The 23,827-nt window shown below is 41.7% G+C and overlaps 1 protein-coding gene across 7 annotated transcripts in view; it reads left to right on the forward strand.

The window, feature by feature from the left end:
* nfyc (nuclear transcription factor Y, gamma) overlaps positions 1-23,827 on the forward strand; it is a 92,219-nt gene that overhangs the window by 6,374 nt on the left and 62,018 nt on the right. For 2 of the 7 annotated variants that reach the window (XM_041212666.1, XM_041212671.1), the window contains exons 2-4: positions 7,930-7,996; positions 15,273-15,406; positions 20,388-20,459. In XM_041212666.1, the coding sequence (XP_041068600.1) occupies positions 15,281-15,406; positions 20,388-20,459 (198 nt within the window). In that variant the 5' untranslated portion in view covers positions 7,930-7,996; positions 15,273-15,280. Of the gene's footprint in view, positions 1-2,177; positions 2,269-2,689; positions 2,975-7,929; positions 7,997-15,272; positions 15,407-20,387; positions 20,460-23,827 lie in introns of those variants that run through there. The other 5 variants (XM_041212670.1, XM_041212669.1, XM_041212672.1 and 2 more) reach the window with 5 other exon arrangements.

A 23,827-nucleotide genomic window follows, 5' to 3' on the forward strand; every position in this document is an offset into this window, starting at 1 on the left:
GAAACTGACAAATTTTTCCATTTAGTTTCTATGTGAATCATTTTTAGCCAAGAATCTACTGATCTGAAAAGGTTTGAATTGCAGAGTCTGGGAGCAATTTCTTGAACGTTTCCAGCATTGCATCAGTTTCCACACCAACCTTAACTGCTTATTTGCCCCATAGCAGACAGCTGGGATTAATAAGCCAGGGAGATGAACATTTGTTTGACAGAATTAGCTGTTGGCATTACTAAACATTGTTACTTATATTTAACATGATCAAACTTGGCTTCAATCCATCTCCGGATGTTTCCACTCCCCAACCTGCCATTGACTGACCCTGCTGCTTCTGTACCTTTGCTTGCCATCTAACATTGGTGTGCTGTGCCCTGTGGTTGTCCTGTCTGATTTTGGTGATGCTGTGCCCTGTGGTTGTCCTGTCTGATTTTGGTGATGCTGTGCCCTGTGGTTGCCCTGTCTGATCTTGGTGATGCTGTGCCCTGTGGTTATCCTGTCAGATTTTGACGATGCTGTGCCCTGTGGCTGTCCTGGCTGATCTTGGTGATGCTGTGCCGGTGGCTGTCCTGGCTGATCTTGGCGATGCTGTGCCGGTGGCTGTCCTGGCTGATCTTGGCGATGCTGTGCCGGTGGCTGTCCTGGCTGATCTTGGCGATGCTGTGCCGGTGGCTGTCCTGGCTGATCTTGGCGATGCTGTGCCGGTGGCTGTCCTGGCTGATCTTGGCGATGCTGTGCCGGTGGCTGTCCTGGCTGATCTTGGCGATGCTGTGCCGGTGGCTGTCCTGGCTGATCTTGGCGATGCTGTGTCCTCTCGTTGTCCTGGCTGATTTTGGCGTTACTGTGCCTGTGGCTGTCCTGTCTGATTTTGGCGTTGCTGTGCCCTCTCGTTGTCCTGTCTAATTTTGGTGATGCTGTGCCTGTGGCTGTCCTGTCTGATTTTGGCGATGCTGTGCCTGTGGCTGTCCTGTCTGATTTTGGCGATGCTGTGCCTGTGGCTGTCCTGTCTGATTTTGGTGATGCTGTGCCCTCTCGTTGTTCTGTCTGATTTTGGCGATGCTGTGCCCTCTCGTTGTCCTGTCTGATTTTGGCGTTACTGTGCCCTGTCCTTGTTCTGTCTGATTTTGGTGTTGCTGTGCCCTGTCCTTGTCCTGTCTAATTTTGGTGATGCTGTGCCTGTGGCTGTCCTGTCTGATCTTGGCGATGCTGTGCCCTCTCGTTGTCCTGTCTGATTTTGGCGATGCTGTGCCTGTGGCTGTCCTGTCTGATTTTGGCGATGCTGTGCCCTCTCGTTGTCCTGTCTGATTTTGGCGATGCTGTGCCCTCTCGTTGTCCTGTCTGATTTTGGCGATGCTGTGCCCTCTCGTTGTCCTGTCTGATTTTGGCGATGCTGTGCCCTCTCGTTGTCCTGTCTGATTTTGGCAATGCTGTGCCCTCTCGTTGTCCTGTCTGATTTTGGCAATGCTGTGCCCTCTCGTTGTCCTGTCTGATTTTGGTGATGCTGTGCCCTCTCGTTGTCCTGTCTGATTTTGGTGATGCTGTGCCCTCTCGTTGTCCTGTCTGATTTTGGTGATGCTGTGCCCTCTCGTTGTCCTGTCTGATTTTGGTGATGCTGTGCCCTCTCGTTGTCCTGTCTGATCTTGGTGATGCTGTGCCCTGTCGAGGTCTTGCCTGACTCTGGTGTTGCTCTGTCCTGTCTGAACCTGGTGGTGTTTTTTTTCAGCTTGCCCTCTCTGATCCCAGTGTTTTGCCTATGGTTGCCTTTTGCAACCCTGGTGCTTATCTGCTTAGTGGTTGACAGATTAAAAATTTGCCCAAGTATGGAATAGGTATGTCAGATGAAGAGAATAGGTCACTTTGGTCAAATTTTATTGGTAGATATAAATTAGTTGTGTACTTAATATTGAAATATTCCTGAGGACATCTTTCTCGTTTAAGCCAACTCTCAGTTACCTGTGGCAGTTGCGTTTAGTTTTGCAAAACTGGTCTCTTGAGCCAGAGTAAGTTGGCGCCTTATTAAATCTTTTTGAGGAATCTGTAAATATCAATGGGAAAGGATCCTTCAGAATGACGCCATCTGTTTCCGGTGATTGATGTTGCTGTTGACCAATCGGGTGCAGGGCGGTTTTGGAATGGAATGTTGGCAGGCCAGTGTTGACCAATGGGAAAGGCCGTGGGACGGGACAGCTTTGCTGAAGGGAAAAGCGGCGGAAAGTTTGCAAAAAAAAAGCCTCATCGCTGTTAAACGGGAGAGAAACAAAGCAAGGTTACACGGTGAGGGGACAGTGGAATCTAAACGTACCGCCATCAAATTCTGCCAAGGGGAAATGTGCAAATGCACTGGCAGATAAATGCAAGAATTACTGATTAGTTTTAATCAAAACGCTCAGACCTTTTATTTACACATTTCTACAATTACATTGTAGTTTTTTTTTATTCAGTATGTGTTTCTATTGAGCGGCTCCAGTGCCCAGGCCTCCCCTATCTCCTCTGACCCCTATTCTGTAGGGCAACCTAACCTGAAACCGGAAGTGTCAAATCGCCAGCAGATTGACGTGGTGGCTCTCCAATCAGGATGCAGCTTCATAGTGAAGGGTGAGGTCGCGGGCCAATGGAAGGCTGATGTGCCAGGGAGGCGGGTCTTGAGTGGTTAGCAGGTTGGGCTGAGTTTCAGCCTTCACTTGCCAGTGGGGGAAAAAAGGCTGCAGGTTTGTTGTAGTGAGTTTATCACTGAGACAGGGGTCAAGTGAAAGACAAAGAAAAATGGCGATTGCGTTCATTTACTGGCTTCAGAGCAGCAAGCTTTCTACTTTGCAATGTGTGCCGCCTGCATTGCACTGGAGCTGCCTTAGGGATTGTCTAAATTTGAGACGCTTTTGATTGTTGGCCTCCTTTTTTTGGAGCCTAGGAGTGTCTTCCATTCCTCCTTCTCCCTCCGGACCCGGAGAGGGAAGAGTATACCATGAAGCTGGATGTTAGGGTAAGTTTGAGATTTTTCTTTAATCAGAACGAGTTAATGGCTGCATCGATATTGTGGTAGGTTCGCAAGGTGGTGGATTTCCCTCAAAAATTAGTCGAATCAAAATTCTACTTGTATATGATTCTTGTTTTGCCCTTCAGCTTTCTGTTTCTTTACTAATCACATACAAGTAATCGAAGGAATATAAGCAACCTCGAATTTCTTAAGGGCCAGTGAGTATGCACTGGTTATTAAAGGAAAGGTCATGTAAATGTTTATTTTGATCTAGTTCTTAGGAAGGATTTTACTTTGGTCATATTTATCTACAGTTGAGAAAAACTATTAAATACCTTAGATGGGGTAGTGAATGTGTCCTAGTTTTGAATGCTCTTTCTTTCCATTCTCGCAAAAAATCTAGCTTGGATTTTTTTTTAAGTCTAATATGTCAGCAATATTTTGGTTTGTTAGACTTGCAGTGGTCTAGAGTGGTTGTGGAGAGTATGTTCAGACTAGACCAGCAGCTTCAACAGACTTTTCACAGTATTTCAAAACTAGATGACAGACTCATTCAAAGTTGTATATTTGTGAACCTGACTGTTTAGGAATCCTGCCACCATCTTCTGATAGTCTCTCTAGTAAATGTCTTGTAGTCTGTCATGACTTCTGATGGTATTCCCATTATTGACAATGACTATTTGATTACAGTTCCTGGGGCTTCAGTTTGTTATTAGAATATAGTTGTGGGAGTCTTCTTGAAGACAAACCATTTGAAATTTAGTAGTCTTTCCTCTGTTATATAGGCAACATGTCATATCCTTTAAAGGGAGAGAAACAGACAAGTGCCCTGTCCTTTTGTTTGGCTTGAGAATAGTGTGTGAAGGTCACTGGAATGTTGGCTTGAATAGCTCAGCCAGTCAGTGTCTCTCAAATGAAGTACTGAAACACCGAAGGAGAAATGGAAGAGGAAGTAAACAACACTTTTACTTTTGAATTTAACTAAAAGTCCATTGGGATTCTTATCTGTGTAGTGTTCGAATGGCAGTCAGCTTTGTTCCCGTTTTGAGGGGTGACGAAGTATGCTTGAAGTTGGCGTAGCTGGGCCTTGAACTGAAAATAAATGACCTTGAGATACAGTTGCTTGATAGCTGTTGAAAGGGTGTGATTAATCCATTGAATGGGAATGGGTGCAGGGTATGAAAACATTTTGTTAAATTTGTTAAATGCTTCATAACTTTGCCATGGGGTTGTATTTAATTGTCTTGTATATAATTGTCTTCCTGTGCTTTATGTAATTTGGATGAAAGGTTGCAATTTGAAAAAATAACAGGATTGATAACTTATTGCGATTCATAAGTTATTGTGATAAGTTATTGTAACATGCTGAATATGTTTTTAAAGAAATTGTGACCATTAAGGAATCATGTGATGCTGTGTACACACGTAAGGTGATTGTTGAGCCAACATAATTTGCCTGTGACAGATTTAATGCAAGAATGAGTTGAGAACGTAAAAGCTAATTTATTGGGATAATTATTTGAATCTAGTGCTTGAACATGGTTTTAAAATGTCCTCGTAGGTTGTTCATTCATTTACTTTAATAAGAAATTGATTATTCTCCAGTGTTACATAGTTATGAGACATTGTACCTCTTTCACCTGTCTGGTAAACGTCATATTATTTTGAAACAGGTGATATATAATTCACGTCAATGTGAATTAATTCCATGGGACATATTGTGATGAGTAACTCACTCCCACCTTGTAGAATGTATATTATACCCTTCAGAATGGTGTCCCTGAAGCCCACTCTTTGCCTATCAAATATGGAGGAAGCTTCATCTGTGTAGGGCATTTGCTGCTTCTAGATAATTTAGGGGAACCACTGACATCATAACATGCCCATTCTTAGGAATAAGAAATGACTTGTGAAGCCCAATAATTATCTGTTCCTGACAGGCTCCATCTGCCAACATTCTTTGACCATTTTTTAAAATCTGTTTTCTCTCAAGAAACATATTTAATTGTCTTAAGTACTTTTCTGTTGAGCCTTCAAATTATCCCAGAACACTCTGAGCCTCTGGGTGAAAGTGTTCTGCTGTCCTTAATTTTAACATGTCTACCAGTGTTTCTGTTATTGTATTGCTGTTGGTTCCACGCTGTGCCCTCATTCTTTTACAGTGCAACATATTGCCTGCACCTTTTATAACTGTGAAGAGTATCAGAAAATATATATATATATATATATATATATATATGAGCATGTAATTCTTCCACTGCCAGTATAAGTTTATTGCCAGTTGCAAAACAAAAGTAGGCTGTCATGTAAGTAGCAACCACAGATCTGAAGGAATGCTGTACTGTAATATGGTGATCACAGACAGCCATTTCATTTCAGGATATACTGGTGCTGTCCAAAACCCTCCCACAAGCACAGCTCTTTGTATTGCTGCCAGTCTTACATTGGTGATACTAGCTTGCCCAAATGGGGAAATTATGATAGTATCTTGGAATTGAAGGGATAGTTGCGGAGTCTTTTGAATAACCCAGTAAAGAAATGCTAACACCTATTATTCCTATTAGATGATTCACTGAATTCCTTCATCACACTACCTGCATTGCTGACCTTCCTGTTTTGAAGCTGTTAACATTCTGTAAGATGGGAAGAGTATCTCCCCAGTGGTCTTTGATTACCGCAAAAACAAATGAAACAGCAATTTGATTGTATATTGATTAAGGGTGGTTTATTCATTTACAGGGAAAGCATTATAATGCAACTGCTACTAAGGTTTCGATATTCACACACTGCTTAAATTTTGCCCTTATTGTCACATTTAACACCACAGTGTTCATGCTAAGAGGACAAGAAGGTAGTCTGCTTCCAAGCTTTTGTTTTTCCACATACTGACAACTTTAAAACACGGCCTGGGGTGATTTATCTTCTTAACTGTAGGTTAGCCTTATAATTCACTCTGTGGCAGGAGAGCAACTTGTCGGGGTGTGTTTACAGAATCTTTCCCACCCACCCATGACAAATAGTAACTCACAGTAATCTTCTCTCTAATTGTGCTCATATCTTGCATTGTTTTACTTTGATTTGTAAACACTGGAAAGAGAGAGATTCACTAGTACACTGTAACCTGTCTGGACATCAACTGTTCAGAAACACCAGTTATCCAGAAACTTTGAGCAGACCCAAGCAACCCTCTGCATCATTTTAGTAAAATGTAAAACAATTTTAATTCCTGATTTTTAATGTTTAATCGTTGTTTTATTCTTCAAGTAAATATTTACACCTAAAATGTTTTCTAGTTCAAACACTAGTGATTCGGCATTCTAACATTCTACAATGCAGAAAATTCCAAAATCCAGAAATGCTTTGATCCAAAGTATTTTGAACTGGAAAGCTTACAGTGTATTTGCAAGTGTTGATAGCAAAGCTCAATTCCTTGAGTAATCAGTGTTCTACATATATATTTGTGATGAGTTTCTGTTCTGCATCGAGTGGAAGTTGTGTGTCTTCCTGTTGGAGCAATTGAAATAGCCCTGTTCTCCCAAATGTCAAACGACTTTTTCTATCAGTTATTGCAAGCTAATTGGTGTTTTGGGGAGTAGACGAGAACCTTGCTGATTGCTCTCAACACTGAAGTGTTGATGGCTTTGCATGATCTTCCAGGGTCACAACGAAAACCAGTGTGCTGTACTTTCCAAAAGTGGGACAGTATTGTGTACATAGAAATATTGTATTATTAAATATTATGAATACATACACTTATTAAAATGATTGTGCCTGTTGATTTTTCTTTATAATATTTGCTATTGTTGACTATTTCTCAACTATTCCTGCAATACCAGCCACTCCACTCTTTGCTTAAATATAAGAGTGTTCATTCTAATTGTCAGTTGCACCAAATGCAAGGGGTAAGAACGGCAGCTATTGCTGATTGACCAGCCACACCCTGGAATGTTCTGAGAAAATGCTTAGTTTTGTCCAAGAAACCAAAACAAAACTATAACTGGTTGTAATTGTGGCTCAGAATCTGACATTGAAGTTACAATCATGGGGACTGGATATCACACCACTTTAGAACAGGTGTTAGGTTGACACAGTGGATAGCATCCTTGCATCTAAATCAGAAGGTTTTGGGTTCAAGCTCCACTTGCACACAAACTAGGCCAGCACTCCATTGTAGTATTGTCAGGAGTTTCATACTTTGGATGTAACGATGGATACTAAAAGATATTGCTGTGCCATCTGAAGAAGAGCAGCAAATTCTATAGCATCCTAGCCAACACTACTCCTCCAACTGGTTATTTATTTCATTGCTGTTTGTGAATCTTGCTGTGTACAAAATGGCAACTACATTTGTCTTCATAATAACATTGACTGTAACTTCAAATGAATTCATGATATGTAAAGGAATTTGGAACATTTGCGATAAAGGCGCTATATGAATGTGAGATTTCTTTGGACTGATAGGATGTTTGCTTTAAGTCCTAAAAGCAATGAGTTTCAAGCAGCCTGAGCCCAAGTTCAAGAGGTTTTGAGCCCACAGCACAATACCACTCATTAGTGCTAAATTAAACGACTTTGAGAAAGTATGGAAATAATTGTGGGAAATGACTATCACAGTGCATTGGGCCTAAAGTACACAAGGAAACTTTGTTCTGTACCTGTCTGTTTGACCTGGGAGTAAATTACTAGATGTTATGCAAGAAAACTTTACTGTCTGTACTTATAACCCATGCTGTACCTAACCTTAGCAATAAGGATGGGTTCAAAATATTGCATGGATCTGATGGAAACCTGTTAATTTATAACCCCATATTAAAAGTTATAGTTATTTTAAACAATGCAAGGCTGGAAAATTTGTGCTAGAGAAGGTTTTGTTGCAGCTCAAATGTCAAAGTATCTTGACAATCTACAAGTGTCAGTATATTTATCATTCCATTTCCAATCCAACCTTTTCTCTTTTACAGCTTTCTTGTGTTCGACCCCACAGTAGGCTGTTGTTGTCCCATTGATCAGCCTATCGTCTGAATCAAGGTATATTCTATTGCTTTTTAAAGGAAAGTTTTTCTCTTTAATGCGCTAGTAAAACATAAAATTAAATAAGCGTTTATAGTTGAGCACCATAAAACCTTTTGCCCAGCCCTGAAGTGCTATAACTATCCAAATAAAACAGCAGAGCAGAAACTCTGTGTTAGGCACAGAAAGTCACAAACTGTTCAGTACCATTTGTGACTCCTCAGATACTGAAGTAGTCCATGCCTACAGCAAGACCTGGACAACATTCAGGCTTGGGCTGATAAGTGGTAAGTAACATTCATATCTCACAGGTGCCAGACAATGAATATCTCCAACAAGAGAGAATCTAACCATCTCCCTTGAGATTCAATGGCATTAACATCGCTGAACCCCTCACTGTCAACATCCTGGGGGGTTCCCATTGACCAGAAACTTAACTTGACTACAAGAGCTGGCCAGAGGCTGGGTATTCTGCAGAGAGTAACTCACTTCCTGACTCAAAGTCTGTCCACCATTTACAAGGCACAAGCCAGAGGTTTAATGGAATATTCGCCACTTCCCTGGATAAGTGCAGTTCCAGTGACATTATAGAAGTTTGATACCATCCAGGTCAAAGCAGCTTGCTTGATAAGCAGCCAACCACCACCTTCAACATTCCCTCTGCCACCAATGCAGAATGACAGCAGTATACAAAATGCACACTGCAGTGACTTGCCAAAGCTCCTTTGACAACATCTTCCAAACCCGCCCCCTCTGCCATGTAGAAGAACAAGGGCAGAAGGTGCATGGAAACAACAGTACCTACAAGTTCCCCTCCAAGTCACACAGTATCCAGACTTGGAACTATATCACCGTTCCTTTCACTGTTGTTGGGTCAAAAACCTGGAACTCCCTCCTTAACAGAACAGTGGGTGTACCTATACTACACAAAGCACACACACACTCCGAATGGTCCATCCAGTCCATGTTGACATTTGAAGAGCAATTCAATCAGTCCCAATACCTTGCTGTTTCCCCATAGCCTTGCAAGTTTGTTTCCCTTAATTGCCCACCATATACCAGCCCCATTTGAACACTGGAAACTGAATTTTGTGTAACCACAGTCTGGTGGCTGTGGCTTGTGGTTTATTGAAGAGTTCAGGTCAGATGCCAGACTATGAAGAGATCACCACACGAAATGTAGCAAGGATAAGAGGAAAAAACTGTAACTGCCCTACTCTTTTATACATAACAATATAAAATGGTTGATTGTTAGGCTGATTAATTTCCTGGTTTTAGTTGGGGCCGCAGCAGCTTCTCTACAATTGGCTACAGTATTCTTAGGGTAGGTGAGGGAAATATCACTTGAGATTCTGCTGGTCATGTGTGTGGCACTCAGATGAGGCTTGGTTGCGCCATTATTGTCATTAGGCGGAAATGTATTTGCAAGACACATCTGTAGGATCAGATGGTTCTGTCTCCTTCTGTTTTCTCATCTCGCTGTGTCATTGAGCTTTTCAGCCTCAGGCACCTTGCTGTGAATCCAATTTATTAGTTTTTACTTGCAGACCTAATATTCTATGATGGCTGTGTGCACCATGTCCTGTTTTGTAGCAACCCTTCTAATGTTGCGTACACGGCAGAGCTGTTCACTGAAGGTAGAAACTCTTGCCACAGTAACTCTCCGCAATTGATTTTAAAATTTCACGTAGAAGCAAGTGGTACGTGTAGCACTTTATCCAACATGGTTACAAGGCTGCAACACAATCTCAGTGTTCAAGTGTCCTCAAACTGCTTTACATCTGAAACTCCTGTTTTTGTAACCTTCTGGGTGCACCAATACCATGCTCCCTCAATACACTGCATCCTTTCAATAGCATACTATTGAGTAGCGTCTCTTGGCTTAGGGCAATTCACTAGATGAACTGTCCTCATTAAAAGTGGTTGCTAAATTGTTTTTGTTTTAATCTTACCTGATCACAGTACCACTCAGCATTTGGGAGGTACATGATTCATCTCTGTACCTTCAGATGTCATGTTGATGTTCAGTACACTTCCAACCAAACTATTCACCTTGTTCTAACCTTCAGAACATGATGATCTAAATAGTGTCCAGTATTTGCATATTTTCCAACTGGAAAACACACTCCAGTGTAAGATTAGGAGAACCTAGCAAATCATTGTTTTAATCACTGCTTGCATTTTAAAGCAACCCTTGACAGTCAACATACAAATCCTGCTTAAGGTAAAAGAAATCTCTTGAAACCCATGATATATTGAATATAAACAATGTTCAGTCTCGCAGAATAAACTTCTTAATGTGATTATAATGCTATCAGAATGTGAGTGCATCTTCATATAATAACAATTAAGTTATTTTTGATATTTTGCATCATAAATTGGAATTTACCCCAAGCTTTCATTTCTTTACTACTTTAGACAAGATATGATTTCCCTTCCTCCCCTAAAATGCCGAATTGTAGTAAATCCTTTATCTTATGAACTCCAGACACCACACCCCACCCTCACCCCACAATTTCACCCAAGGAGATGTACCACGTGCAAGTCTAGACATTGATTGTGGCTGGACATAGGTGCAGGAGTTGGTCATACAGCCCCTCGTGCAAGCTCTGTCGTTCAATAAAATTATGGCTGAAGTTCTACGTAACTTTATTTTCTCACCGATCCCCATGTCCTTTGACTTCCTTAGTGCCCAAAAGACATGTCGATTTTGATCTTTAATATACTCACCTGAGGACCCAGAGCCCTTTTAGGGTAGAGAATTTCAAAGACTTTCAACACTGAGTGAAGACATTTTTCCTCATCTATGTATTAAATGGCCAATCCCTTTATCCTGAGGCTGTGACCTCAAATTCTAGACTCTCCTGCTGGGGAAATAGCCTCTCTTTATTTATTCTTTCAATCTCTCCAAGAATTTGCTTCATTTCAATGCAGTCACACCTCATTCATGTAAGCATTAGGGAATATTCTACTCAGTCTCTCCTCATTAGACAACTCCCTCATCCAAGAAATCAATTTTTAGTGAACCTTTGCTGCACTACCTATAACAGTGCTCCAGGAGTGGTCTTACCAAAGCCTTATATAATTGCAGCCAGACTTCCTTACTGCATCCCTCATTGCAATGAAAGCTAACATACCATTTGCCTTTCTATTGGTTGTTGTACCTGCATGTTGACTTCCTGTGATTTCATTAGCACAAGTTCATGTACAGGACAGCAACAATTTAAAATTAAATGCACTTTATTGTACTGAAGCATCCCAAGGAGATTAACAGAAGCATTATGGAACAAAATATGACACCATGTCACAAAAGGAGATTTTTGACAAAAGTAAAATACTGTAGATGCTGGAAGTCTGAAATAAAAACGTAAAATGCCAGGTATGCTCAAGGCAGTCAGCATCTGTGGAGAGAGAAACAGAGCTAACGTTTCAGGTCAGTGAACTTAGTTCTGTGTCAAAGGCAGAAGAATGAGGAGGGCCTTTGTCACTATCGCATAGGATGTCATTTGTGACTTTGGTCAGAGTCAGTTTGGTACTGCGGCTGGGGCTAAAATCTGATTGGAATGAATCAAACATGGAGTTCCAGGAAAGACGGGCATGAATTTATGAAGTGAGAGAATGTTCCAAGGACTTTCGAGAGGGAGGTTGGAAATGAGGCAGTGGTTTGCAAGAGGGTGGGGGGTGGGTTGTGTCAAGGACTGGTTGTTTTGAGGAGAGGAGCGATGATGGCAAATTTGAAGGCGAGAGGGCACAGAACCTGAGGGGAGAGACCCTTTACCAAGATGCTACTGGCCCCCTTTGCACCCTCAAAGAAAATTCCAGAAGATTTGTCAGACATAATTTTCATTTCATAAAACTATTGACTCTGCCTAATATTGTGATTTTGCAAGTGCCCTGTTACCACTTCCTTAATAATAGATTTAAATTTGACTAGCAAGGGTAACAAAGCATACCTGTGCACTTCTGGGCAGTGTTATAAATCTGGACAATACGAATTAATCTGTGGACTCTGATGTTACATGTGGCCATTTATGTTGTGCTTTCTGTAATATTGTCCACCATTCCAGATTTAAAGTTCAGAGTGTTTGTGCAAGGCAAATGAAATTATTCTAAAGTTCAATGGTGTTTGTTGACATGAATATACATTTAGTTTAACGTGAATAGTTTCAGGAAAAATAAAAGCTTGTTTCCACAAAAGTTGTTATTCTTGAAAATAATTAATTGTCCAGTACTCGAGGATTAGGTACGCTGAGTTTGTGATAGTTTGAGTTTAAAGTGCCAATAAATGAATAACTGGGGAAATTTTAAAATCTGAGAAGTGATGGGTTTCCACTTAATGTCAAAGTTCAAAAGTAATTTTGTTTAATAGTGCAATCTATTCCTGATTGGAATGAGTCAAGCATGGAGTTCCAGGAAAGATGGGCATAAAGGAAATCAGGCTGCCAGAAGGAAATCTCCTTCCCTAGAGGAGAATGGGGCCTATTGCCTCTTGCACATCCCCTTACTTGACACTTCAGCCCAAGTTTACCGTTCTGAATGACGTATTTCCACATTTGATGACATTGCCTCCACAGCTGATGTGTTTTCTGATGTTAAAAGGTGGATCTAAGCTCTACTTTATATTTGACTTGTGATATTCCACTGTTATCTCTTAGATTTTGGTGAAGTGTAATGAAAGCCTGAAAATCTCATAGCATATCCCCTTGAACTGTGACTTGGTTTGGGTTGGGGAAAAGATTTTGAGCTGAATAAAACTGAGGTTATACCTGTCACAGAGGGAATATGAGAAGAGGCTGGCAGCGAGCATAAAAGGGAATTAAAAGTCTTCTATAGACTGGAGGGATGACACCAATTAGAGGCCAAAAAGGAAATTATGCATGGAGGCAAAGGGCATGATGAAGGTACTAAATGAGTACTTTGTATCTGTTTGGATTTCATCCAAGGAAGAAGGTAATGCCAGAAAGAAGTTAAAGAGGAAGTAGCTAAGATTCTGGATGGGCATCAATTGATGGAGAAGATATTAGAAAAGCTGGCTGTACTTAAAAATTGACACATCACCAGGACCATATGGGGTGCATCTGAGAATGGAAGGGTGGAAATTACTGAGGTACTGGCCATAATTTTCCAATCCTACTTAGATAAAGGGGTGGTGACAGAGGACTGGAGAATTGCAATTTTCACACTTGTTCAAAAAGGGTGTTAGTATAAGCTTAGTAACTATATAGGCCAGTCAGTTTAACCTTGGTGGTGGGAAAGCTTTTAGAAATGATAATCTGGCTCTAAATTAATAGCCATTTGTGCAAGTGTGGAATAATTAAAGAAAGTCAGCACGGATTTGTTAAAGGCAAATCACGTTTAACTAACTTGAGTTTTTTGATGAATTAACAGGGTTGATGAAGGTGTTGAGGTTGACATAATATACATGAGCTTCCAAAAGGAATTTGATAAAATGCCATATAATCGGGGTGCTAGAAAAGTTGGAAGACCGTGGAATAAAAGGAACAGTGGCAGCATGGATGAGAAATTGGCTGAGTGACAGGAAATAGTAGTGGTCAACTATCATTTTTCACATGGGAGACAGGTGGTCAATAGGAGGACCACTGCTTTCCTTGATCTATTAATGACTTAGACTTGGATGTACAGGTCTCAGTTTCAACATTTACACTTGACACAGAAATTGGAAGTATTGTGCATTGTGAGGAGGATAAACTTTACAGTGACATAAGCTGGTGTAATGGGCAGACAAGTGATAGATGAAATTTAATGCAGTTAAGTGGGAAGTGATGCATTTTGATCAGAAGAATGAGAAGAGGCAATAAAATCTAAAGTGTACAATTCTAATGGGGTTGCAGGAGCAGAGGGACCTGGTGGTAAATGTGCACAAATCGTTGAAGATGGCAGGGCAGGTTGAGAAAGTAGTTAAATAGTTATATGGAATCCTGGGCTTTAAAATTAGAAGCAGAGAGTTCAAAAGCAAGGAAGTTACGATGAACCTTTTATAAAACATTGATTTGGCCTCAATCGGCACACCTCAGGAAGGATGTAAAGGATTGAGAGGATGTAGAAATGATTTGCAAGAATGTTTCCAGGGATGAGAAACTTCACTTATGAGGATACATTAGAGAAGTTGGGTTGTTTTTTTCTTGAAGAGAAGATTGAGGAGATTTGATAGAGGTATTCAAAATGTTGAGTCTAGACAGAGTAGATGGGGAGAAACTTCTAATTGACAGAAGGGCTGTGATCCAGAGGACAATGTTGCTTTTGTCAGTCACATCAAATCCATAGTGACATCAGGAGGAGCTTTTTATGCAATGTGTGGTTATGATCTGGAATACACTTGCTTGAGAGTGCGGTGGAGGCAGATTCAATTGTGGCTTTCAAAGGGAACTTAAAGTACCTGAAGAGGAAAAAATGCTGGGTGATGGGGAAAGAACAGGGGAGTGGGACTAGCAGAATTGCTTTGGCAGAAAGCTGGTACAAATGTGACTGGCTGGTTACAACACAGAAGCAGACCATACTTTGATCCTATGAGGGTGTTGTAGAGGCTACATGTTTCATATCAACAGCTATGTTTTGTGTCTGTTACTGACAGCACAGCTGTGGAGAAGGCTGCTGGTTTACAGTCACATGTTGGAGCTGAAAGAGGGAGAGGAAGAAATGCACGAACAAGGGGCTGCTCTCTCCCACTCCCTCTCCGCCCGTCCCTCCCTCCCTGACTGGGGAAATGTACTAAGTATGACAGTGAGACAGCCAGGCATCTGCTGAACAGTGCATGTGGACAGATTCAGGCTGAGTTCTGATCCTGCCTTATGATTCAGATGGTTATATTTTGTTCTCCAGGCTTTCACATGAAGCTTGGCCCCTTGAATGAGTTTTGGGAGGCCTGTTGGCACTTGTAGAACCATATCCAAGGAAGAATAAGGGCCTTCAGAAAAGAGAGAAAATTTCAAGAACTCTTCCTTAAAAAGGGTGAACAAATGACTGCATGATGGGTGTGTGGGTGCAGGAATGTATGTTTGATACAAAGGATTCTGTTTTTTTGACAACAGGGTTGCTTTAATATTTTGACTCCTAGATGCTCTGCTTAATGATCTATGCTTTTACAAAGGCAGATTGTGTACTCACTAGAAACTATCTGGACACTTCCTTTACTGAAACCTCAAATCTTGCTTTAAAGAATGTAGCAAAATTGATTGTAAAGAAAGTCTTCATGATATTAAACATAGGGACAGGTAATTTCCAGTGTGTCATGTAACCTGTACGTTGTGTAAAACATTTGTTTGATTTCTTGCAGGCCTAGGAATGTCTGCTACTGCAGATGGTTCATTTACTACAGCCTCTCAGGGAGGTGGTAGCAGCAGTGAAGCCCAACACTTGCTTCAGACATTCTGGCCACGAGTCATGGAAGAGATCCGCAACTTGACACCGGTAAGTTATCAACCACCTGTTCACTTTGCTTAATGCTCCCAATAAGTTGGGATATGGGATGAGGAATCTTTTTCAAGAAATAAGTTTCCATAAAATTGGTGTGAACTAACAGTACTTGACACTTAAATATCAAATTAACTTTTCCTTGCTAAATAGTCAGTATTGGACAGTGTGTAGTCAATGAGATGCAATTTATGAGCATGTCAAGTATTGTGGCATGCATTTGGGATTAGGAAAAATCTCTCAGACTCATCCTTGCTTTCCATTTTAGACTGGATGGTATCAAGCTTCTTGAGTGTTGTTAGCATTGCACTCATCTAGGCAAATGGAAAGTATTCCATCACATTCCTGACCTGTGTTTTGTAGATTGTGGACAGGTTTTGGGGAGTCAGGAGGTGAGCTGCAGAATTTCCACCCTCTGACCTGTTCTTGTAGTCATAGTATTTATATGGCTGTTTCTGTTTCAGTTCAGTTTCTGGCCAATGGCAATCCCCAGGAAGTTGATGGTGAGATTTTCAGCAATGGTAATACTGTTAGATTCTTTTTTTTATTGGAGATGGTCATTGCCTGGCACTTGTGAAGTACAAATGTTAATTGCCACTTATCAGCTCAAACCTGAATGTTGTCCATATCTTGCTGCACGCTGGCATAAACTGCTTCATTATCTGAGGAGTTGCAAATAGTACTGAACACTGCAATCATCAGTGAACATCCCCACTGGCTGAAGAGAAGGTCATTGATGAAGCAACTGAACATGAATGTGCCCAGGACATTGCCCTGAGGAACTCCTGCAGTGACAGCCTAGGACTGAGATGATTGACCTTCATTAGTCACATCCATCTTCCTTTGTGCTAGGTATGACTTCAAACAGTGGAGAGTTTTTTATTTCCCCCCCTAATTTCAACTGACTTCAATTTAAGGAGGCTTCTTGATGCCCTGCAACAATGCTGTCATGATGCCAGTGTTCGTCCCGTTCGCCTCACTTTTTGGAATTCAGCTCATTTTTTTATTCTTTCACATGATATGGGCATCACTGGCTAGACTATCATTTGTTCCCCATCCATAATTGCCCTTGAAAAGGTGTAGGTGAGCCAACTTCTTGAATTGCTATAGTCCAGATAGTGTAGGTACACCTGCAGTGCTGTTAGGAAGTCTGCTCCAGGATTTTGACCCTGCGACAGTGGGGGACAGCAATATTATTCCAAGTCAAAATAGTGTATGACTTGGAGGGGAACTTGCAAGTGGTGGTGTTCCCTTGCATCTGTTGCCTTTGTGCTTCTGGGTGGTAGAGGTCACGGATTTGGAAGTTGCTGTCAAAGGAGCCTTGGTGAGTTGCTGTTGTGAATCTTGTAGATTGTAGACACTGCTGCCACTCTCATTGGTGAAGGGAGTGAATGTTTAAGGTGGTCGATGGGGTGCCAATCAAGTGAGCTGCTTTGGGCTGGATGGTGTTGAGCTTGAGTGTTATTGGCGCTGCACTCATCCAGTCAAGTGGGGAGTATTCCATTGCACTCCTGACTTGTGCTTTGTAGATTGTGGACAGGCTTTGGGAAGTCGGGAGGTGAGTTACTCATCGCAGAATTCTCCAGCTTCTGACTTGCTCTTGTAGCCACAGTGTTTGTGCTGGTCCTGTTTAGTTTTTGGTCAATGATGACCCCACCCCGCCCCAAGGATGTTGATAACAGGGGATTCAGCGATGGTAGTGTTGTTGAATCTATCTCCCCTGGATGTTCATACATGTTGGAGATGGTCATTGCCTGGCACTTGTGTATTACAAATGTTACTTGCCATTTATCAGCCCGAGTCTGAATGTTGCCCAGGTCTCTTGCTGCATATGGACACACATTGCATCAGCATCTGTGGAGTTGCATATGGTAGTGAACATTGTGCAATCATCAACAAACATCCCCACTTCTGACCTTATGATGGAAGGAAGGTCACGGCCTAGGACACTACCGTGAGGAACTCCTGCATTGATGTCCTGGAACTGAGATGATTGATCTTCAGCAATCACAACCATCTTCCTTTGTGCTAGGTATAACTCCAACTAGTGGAGAATTTACCCCCTGATTCCCATTGATTCCAGTTATGCTAGGCTCGTTGATGCCACACTTGCTCAAATGCTGCCCTGATGTCAAGGGCATTTAAGAGTCAGCCACATTGTGCAATTCCAGATCCACAGCAATGGTAGATTTTCTCCCCCAAAGGAGATTAGTGAATGATTTGGGATTTTTACAACAGTCGACAATGGTTTCATGGTCATCGTTAGACTTTTAAATTCAGAATTTTTTTTATTGAAGTCAAATTTCACTGTCTGCTGTGGAATTTGAACATTACCCTGGGTCTCTGGATTATTAGTCCAGTGACAATACCACTACGCCACTGCCGCTCCTGGGTTGGGCCATGAAGCTACAGATTGTGGTGATATACAAATTATGCTGCTGCTGATGGCCCACACCACCTCATGGATGCCCAGTTTTGAATTACTAGATCTGTTCTAAATCTTTCATTTAGCATAATGGTAGTGCCACACAACACGATGAAAGGTATCCTCAGTGTGAAGACAGGACTTTGTCTCTACAGGGACTGTGCAGTGGTCACTCCTGTCAATACTGTCATGAACAGCTGCATCTGTGACAGGTATATTGGAGAGGACAAAGTCAAGTGTTTTTTTTTTTTCCCCCTCTTGTTGGTTTTTTCGCTACCTGCTGCAGGCCCAGTCCTTCAGGACTCAGCCAACTCTGTCAGTAGCCACTTTTGGTGATGGACATTGAAATCCCCAACCCAGAGTGTCTGTGCCCTTGCCACCTTCAGTGCTTTCTCCAATTGGTGTTCAACATGAAGGAGTACTAATTCATAAGCTGAGAAGGGAGGGGGTGGGTGGTAGGTGGAGATCAGAAGGAAGTTTCCTTGCCCATATAAAAACAAAAAAACTGCAGATGCTGGAAATCCAAAACAAAAACAGAATTACCTGGAAAAACTCGGCAAGTCTGGCAGCATCGGCGGAGAAGAAAAGAGTTGACGTTTCGAGTCCTCATGACCCTTCGACAGAACTGTTGAAGGGTCACGAGGACTCGAAACGTCAACTCTTTTCTTCTCCGCCGATGCTGCCAGACCTGCTGAGTTTTTCCAGGTAATTCTGTTTTTGTTTTCCTTGCCCATGTTTGACCTGATGCCATGAGACTATATAGTGCCCAGAGTTAATGTTGAGGAGTTCCAGACCAGGTACAGATGGCAGATTTCCTCTTCTAAAGGATATTCGCGAACCAGATGTTTTTTTTTTACGACAATCAACAGTAGTTCCATTGTTATCATTGCTGGGACTAGTTTTTAATTCCAGATTTATTAATTGAATTTAAATTCCACTAGCTGACGTGGTGGGATTTGAACCTGCATCCCCACCATTTGCCTGGGCTTCTGGACTACTAGCCCAGGGACATTACCATTATATCACTGCCTCTTCTTTTGTCCAGATTCGGGCCAAAGATATAAGAAGATCCAATTCATCACTAAGCCTGTACATTTCCACATCTGTAACATCGCTTGACTCTGCTGCATCTTGGCTCATTTGCTGCTGAAAGCCTCATCCGTGGCACTGCTCTCCCTAGAGTTGGCTTCCGACATGCTCATGGCTGGCTTCCCATCTTCTACCCTCCATAAACCAGTGCTCATCCAAATCTCTGCTACCTATATCCTCATTATTGTATTATTATCCACTCATAGACCTATATGGACTTTTAATTAAGCAATGCCTCTTTTTAAAATTTTCATCCATGTTTTCAAATTCCTCCATGGCCTCACCTCTGCTTCTCTCTGTAATCACCTCCAGCCCCACAATCCTTCCAGGATATCTGTGCACCTTCACATCTGGTCTCTTGTGCATTCCCGATTCTCAATGCTCCACCATTGGAGTTCAAGTTTTCAGCTGCCTAGGCCTTAAGTCCCTGGAATTCCTTCCCTAATTCTCTATACTTTTCTATTTCTTTCCTCCTTTAGAACTCCTCCTTAAGAACTACCTCTCACCTGCCATAATATTCTCCTTAACTGGCTTTGTCAAATTTTGTTAACGTTCCTATTAAGCACCTTGGGCCACATTTGCTACGTTGAGATGCAAAATAAATGCAAATTATTACTGATTTTACTGGGACAACAACTGTAGTCATTTCCTTCACCTTGGGATAAACTAAATCAGCCCTTTTTTTCACCTCAGGGCCCTTGGGTTAGGGTGCACCATTTCCCACAATGTGTTCATTTTCTCTGCTATATGAAGGGTAACGACAACTCTGCCATGCCCATGTCGTGATCTATAATTCTCTAAGTGCTGCTGCAACACTCTTGTTTTCTAACCAGCTTTTGACTCCTAAGCAACAAACACTTCAGCATTACTCCGAGTACATTCTTTCGCAATTCATTTTAGCTTGCCTAATACCTCTTTTAGCTGACGCTTGCTGCTTTTTATACATTTCCCTGAATGAAAGACTTTAACTCATTTAAAAAGCCTTAAATAAATTTAGTTTAAGTTCCAAAGAATCCCAATGTTGATTCCCTTCATTATAAAGTTAATCCATACATGCTGTGAGGTGTAATTTAAAATGAATATTCGAAAGGTTGATGCTTTGGGGAGTAGGACTGTGCTGGTTGTGGTTGGTGGGCTGGAAATGGGGCTGTAACACTGCTCTGTCAAATCTCTGATCCATACCCAGAGTAACACTTCATGGACTCAACCCAAAATGCGAAAAAAACCAGAATAGAGGACTAGTCATCTTAATTCAGGGGGACTTGTGTAACTGAGAATCTGTTTGGAATGGACTGATGGACTGTAGTTACTGCTCTTCGTGATTTGGAAACATCTAGAAAAGTCACAGGCTACTTACCGAGACTTGGCTTAAATGTGGTTGGGTAATTTCCCTGGAAGAGTTATATATCCTGGATGTTATAGCAATTTTTATAGTGTTTTAACTCTTTATCTCTGACCAAACAGAATGATTTCAAGGTGCAAGATCTTCCTTTGGCTCGTATCAAGAAGATTATGAAGCTTGATGAAGATGTAAAGGTACAGTGATAGCTTGTTAATAGGCTACCTGTCAGGTTTGTACGTGAGCACTTTGTTCACTCATGCACTCGTAACAGGAATTATTGGAAGTGGGAAGACTGTCTGATTTTTCTTTCTCCCCCACCCCTCCTCTCACGAGCCCAGGAATACTGCTAATTGTCTAATTTGAGCACTTGTGCTTTTATCACGGCTGAAATGAACTAATTCAGGTGATCAAACCTGGAACCTTTTTGGTCTGTACAGGTCAGCTGTCTTTCTGTCCAGATGAGGCAATGGAAAAGCCACTGATTGACTCTTGTGTGTTAGTTTTACAAAGAGTGATGCCTTTTCCTTTAGAATGAAAATGTTTAGCCACAGATTTTATCACTCTCAGTTCATTTTTTCTGCTTTCTTTCTTTCAACCCAATAGCTTAGCAACCAAACCAAAACATTCTGTGACTAGGATTTATCTGCTTACGGCTCAAAATGCTTAAACATTCATTAACAAAATCACACACTAGCGGACTGTTGATTCATTTCCATTAAATCTTTGTAAAAATGTTCCTTCAATTTATTTTAGTGTGTTTTTTAAAAATATGATCCTCTTGAGTTGAAAACTGTGGGGCTGAAGTTTCCTATAACAGCAGTAGCTACATAAAAAGTACCAAATCTGATGGGAAAGTGAACAAAGATTGGAAGATTTTGGTTTCTTAAATATAACTGGGAGTGTGTAATAGGCAGAACACCAATGCAGGTATGAAGATCTCTAAGTTCGGCTTTCTAACTTCTTAATCTGGGCTCTTTTTGATTCTGTTACAACCCTGCGATAACTTCCATTTTCCTCCTGGAATGTGCTGTTTACCAGCAACCCAGATTCCTGGCATTTCAGTGTGGGTGGACAGTCCACAAATATTGACACTCCTTGGGACCTTGGGTCTGGAAGACAGTATTGGAGAAACAGCTATTACTATAGGAAAATCCTTGATTTGTATATAGCAACAGAAATGTTGTAGTTCGGCTGGTACAAGAAGAAAATATTTCAGATGCTGGAAATCTGAAATAAAAACAGAAAATGCTGGAAACACTCAGTTTGGCAGTATCTGTGGAGAGAACAATTTGCACGTTTCGCTCTCCATAGCTGCTGCCAGACCCAAGTATTTCCAGAATTTTCTGTCTTTATTTATGTGGGGAAAAGACCTGATGCCATTGTGCATCCTTGAGCATCTGGAACCCTAGTTGGAAAACCTCTGCTGTGGCTGCATCATGCTGCGACTAATGGAGAATGCAGTGTTGGAAGTATCATTCAGTGATACACTGAGGCTCTGAAACACTCCCAACCTGGCTACTAAATCTAGGAATTTTCACTGCAAATTGGGAGCTAGGATTTTATGGACATGGTGAGTTATTACATACTTGGGAGGCATTTTTAAAGCGGTAACTTTTATCTTGGAATGCAAGCAAAATTTCAGGAAATTGTAATACAGTATCCTCTGCCCACTCCATCTTCATACAAACATTCAAAACTGATAGGCAAGAAAAGACCATTTGTTTATCAAGCCTTCCCCATATAGTTGTGCTCCCCGAGTCATTGTGATTAGATATCCTCTACCCACCAGCATATATGTAATCTCCTAGGAGAGGAAAAACTAAAAAAATCAATTCAAGGGGAGGGCAGGGGATGGGGTGGAGAAGTCGAGAAGATTCATTTTCTTTGGACAATAAAAAGCTAGTCCAGGAGACCAGATTGACCCCGACTTGTATTACAAGTGTCTTGCCTACCTCACTTACAATATGATCTCTGCCCCAGCCAGTAACAGGCCCAGCTCTCTTTTGAAGGGAGCACTTGACCCACGAACCATCAACTCATTCTATAGATCTATGATCTTTTAGTATTATACTGTCCATATATGGTTTTAACTCCTTGTGTGCAACACCACAGAATTTGGTTAACCATGGTATGAGTATTGTTTTCATCCCTTTTCACTTCTGCCAATCATTCCTCACAACTGGTTATCTGTACGATGAAGTCTTGTGGAATCGGTGCAAAGCTAATCCTAACCGTATGCCCATGACACTAACTTTCCTTAAATTATATGTATCCTTCAGAAGGAACACAATCTAATGCTTTAAACTTTAGGTCAAAATGTAGCGGGTCCAACAAGGGACGGCACAGTGCGACCTAATTCTGGGGAATGAAGCTGGACAGGTGGCTGAGGTGGTGATGGGGGAGCATTTTAGCGACCACAATCATGGTACAGTTTAAACTTGTTATGGACAAAGAAATCGACAAGTTGCAAAAAAATGTTTTGGATTGCGGGAGGGTGGATTTTAGTAAGATAAGGCAGGATCTGGCCAAGGTAGATTGGGAACAGCTACTTGTGGGGAAATCTACAGAGGAGCAGTGGAGCGTGTTCAAAAAGGAAATGGGGAGGGTACAGGCTCAACATGTTCCCTCTAGGTTGATAGGAAGGAGTAACAAGCCTAGAGAACCAAGGATGACCAGAGATATTCAGGATACGATGAGAAGGAAAAGAGAGGCTTTTAGCAGGTACAAGGGGAGTAAATCAGCAAAGGCATTAGTGGAGTACAGAAAATGCAGGGTGGAGCTTAAGAAAGCAATTAGGAGAGCAAAGAGGGAATATGAGAAAGCTCTGGCTGGTAAAAGTAAGGAAAATTCCAAGATATTCTATAAGTATAGCAATGGGAAGAGGATAACCAGGCCAGGGAAAGAGTTGGGACCAAGGGGGCAATCTATGGGTGGAGTCTGAGGACATCGGTGGAGTCTGAGGACATCGGTAGAGTGTTGAACGAATACTTCACACCTGTCTTCACCCAAGAGAATGAGGATGAAGGTATCGATCTCGGAAAGAGACTGCGAGGTTCTTAAGCAAATTGGTATAGGGAGTGACAAGGTATTGGAGGTAGGTGTTGGCAGGCTTAAAAGCGGACAAATCTCCAGCTCCGGATGATTTGTGTCCCAAACTGCTGAGGGAGGCAAGGGAGGAGATCGCAGGAGCTCTGACCCAAATTTTTAATTCCTCTCTGGCCACGGGGGAGGTGCCAGAAAACTGCAGAACAGCTAATGTGGTTCTGCTATTTAAGAAGGGTTGTAGAGAGAAGCCAGGGAACTATGGGCCAGTGGGTCCCACGTCAATGGTAGGGGAACTATTGGAGAAAATTCTGAAGGAGAGAATCTATCTCCACTTGGAGAGGAAATGTTTGATCAGGGATATTCACCGTGGCTTTGTCAGAGGGAGGTCATGCCTAACAAATTTGATTGAACTTTTTGAGCAGGTGACCAGGTGTGTAGATGAGGGTAGTGCAGTTGATGTAGTTTATATAGATTTCAGCAGAGTCTTTGACAAGGTCCCACATGGGAGACTTATAAA

The sequence above is a fragment of the Carcharodon carcharias genome, chromosome 19 (assembly GCF_017639515.1).
Source record: "Carcharodon carcharias isolate sCarCar2 chromosome 19, sCarCar2.pri, whole genome shotgun sequence".
In the NCBI taxonomy this organism is placed as follows: Eukaryota; Metazoa; Chordata; class Chondrichthyes; order Lamniformes; family Lamnidae; genus Carcharodon; species Carcharodon carcharias.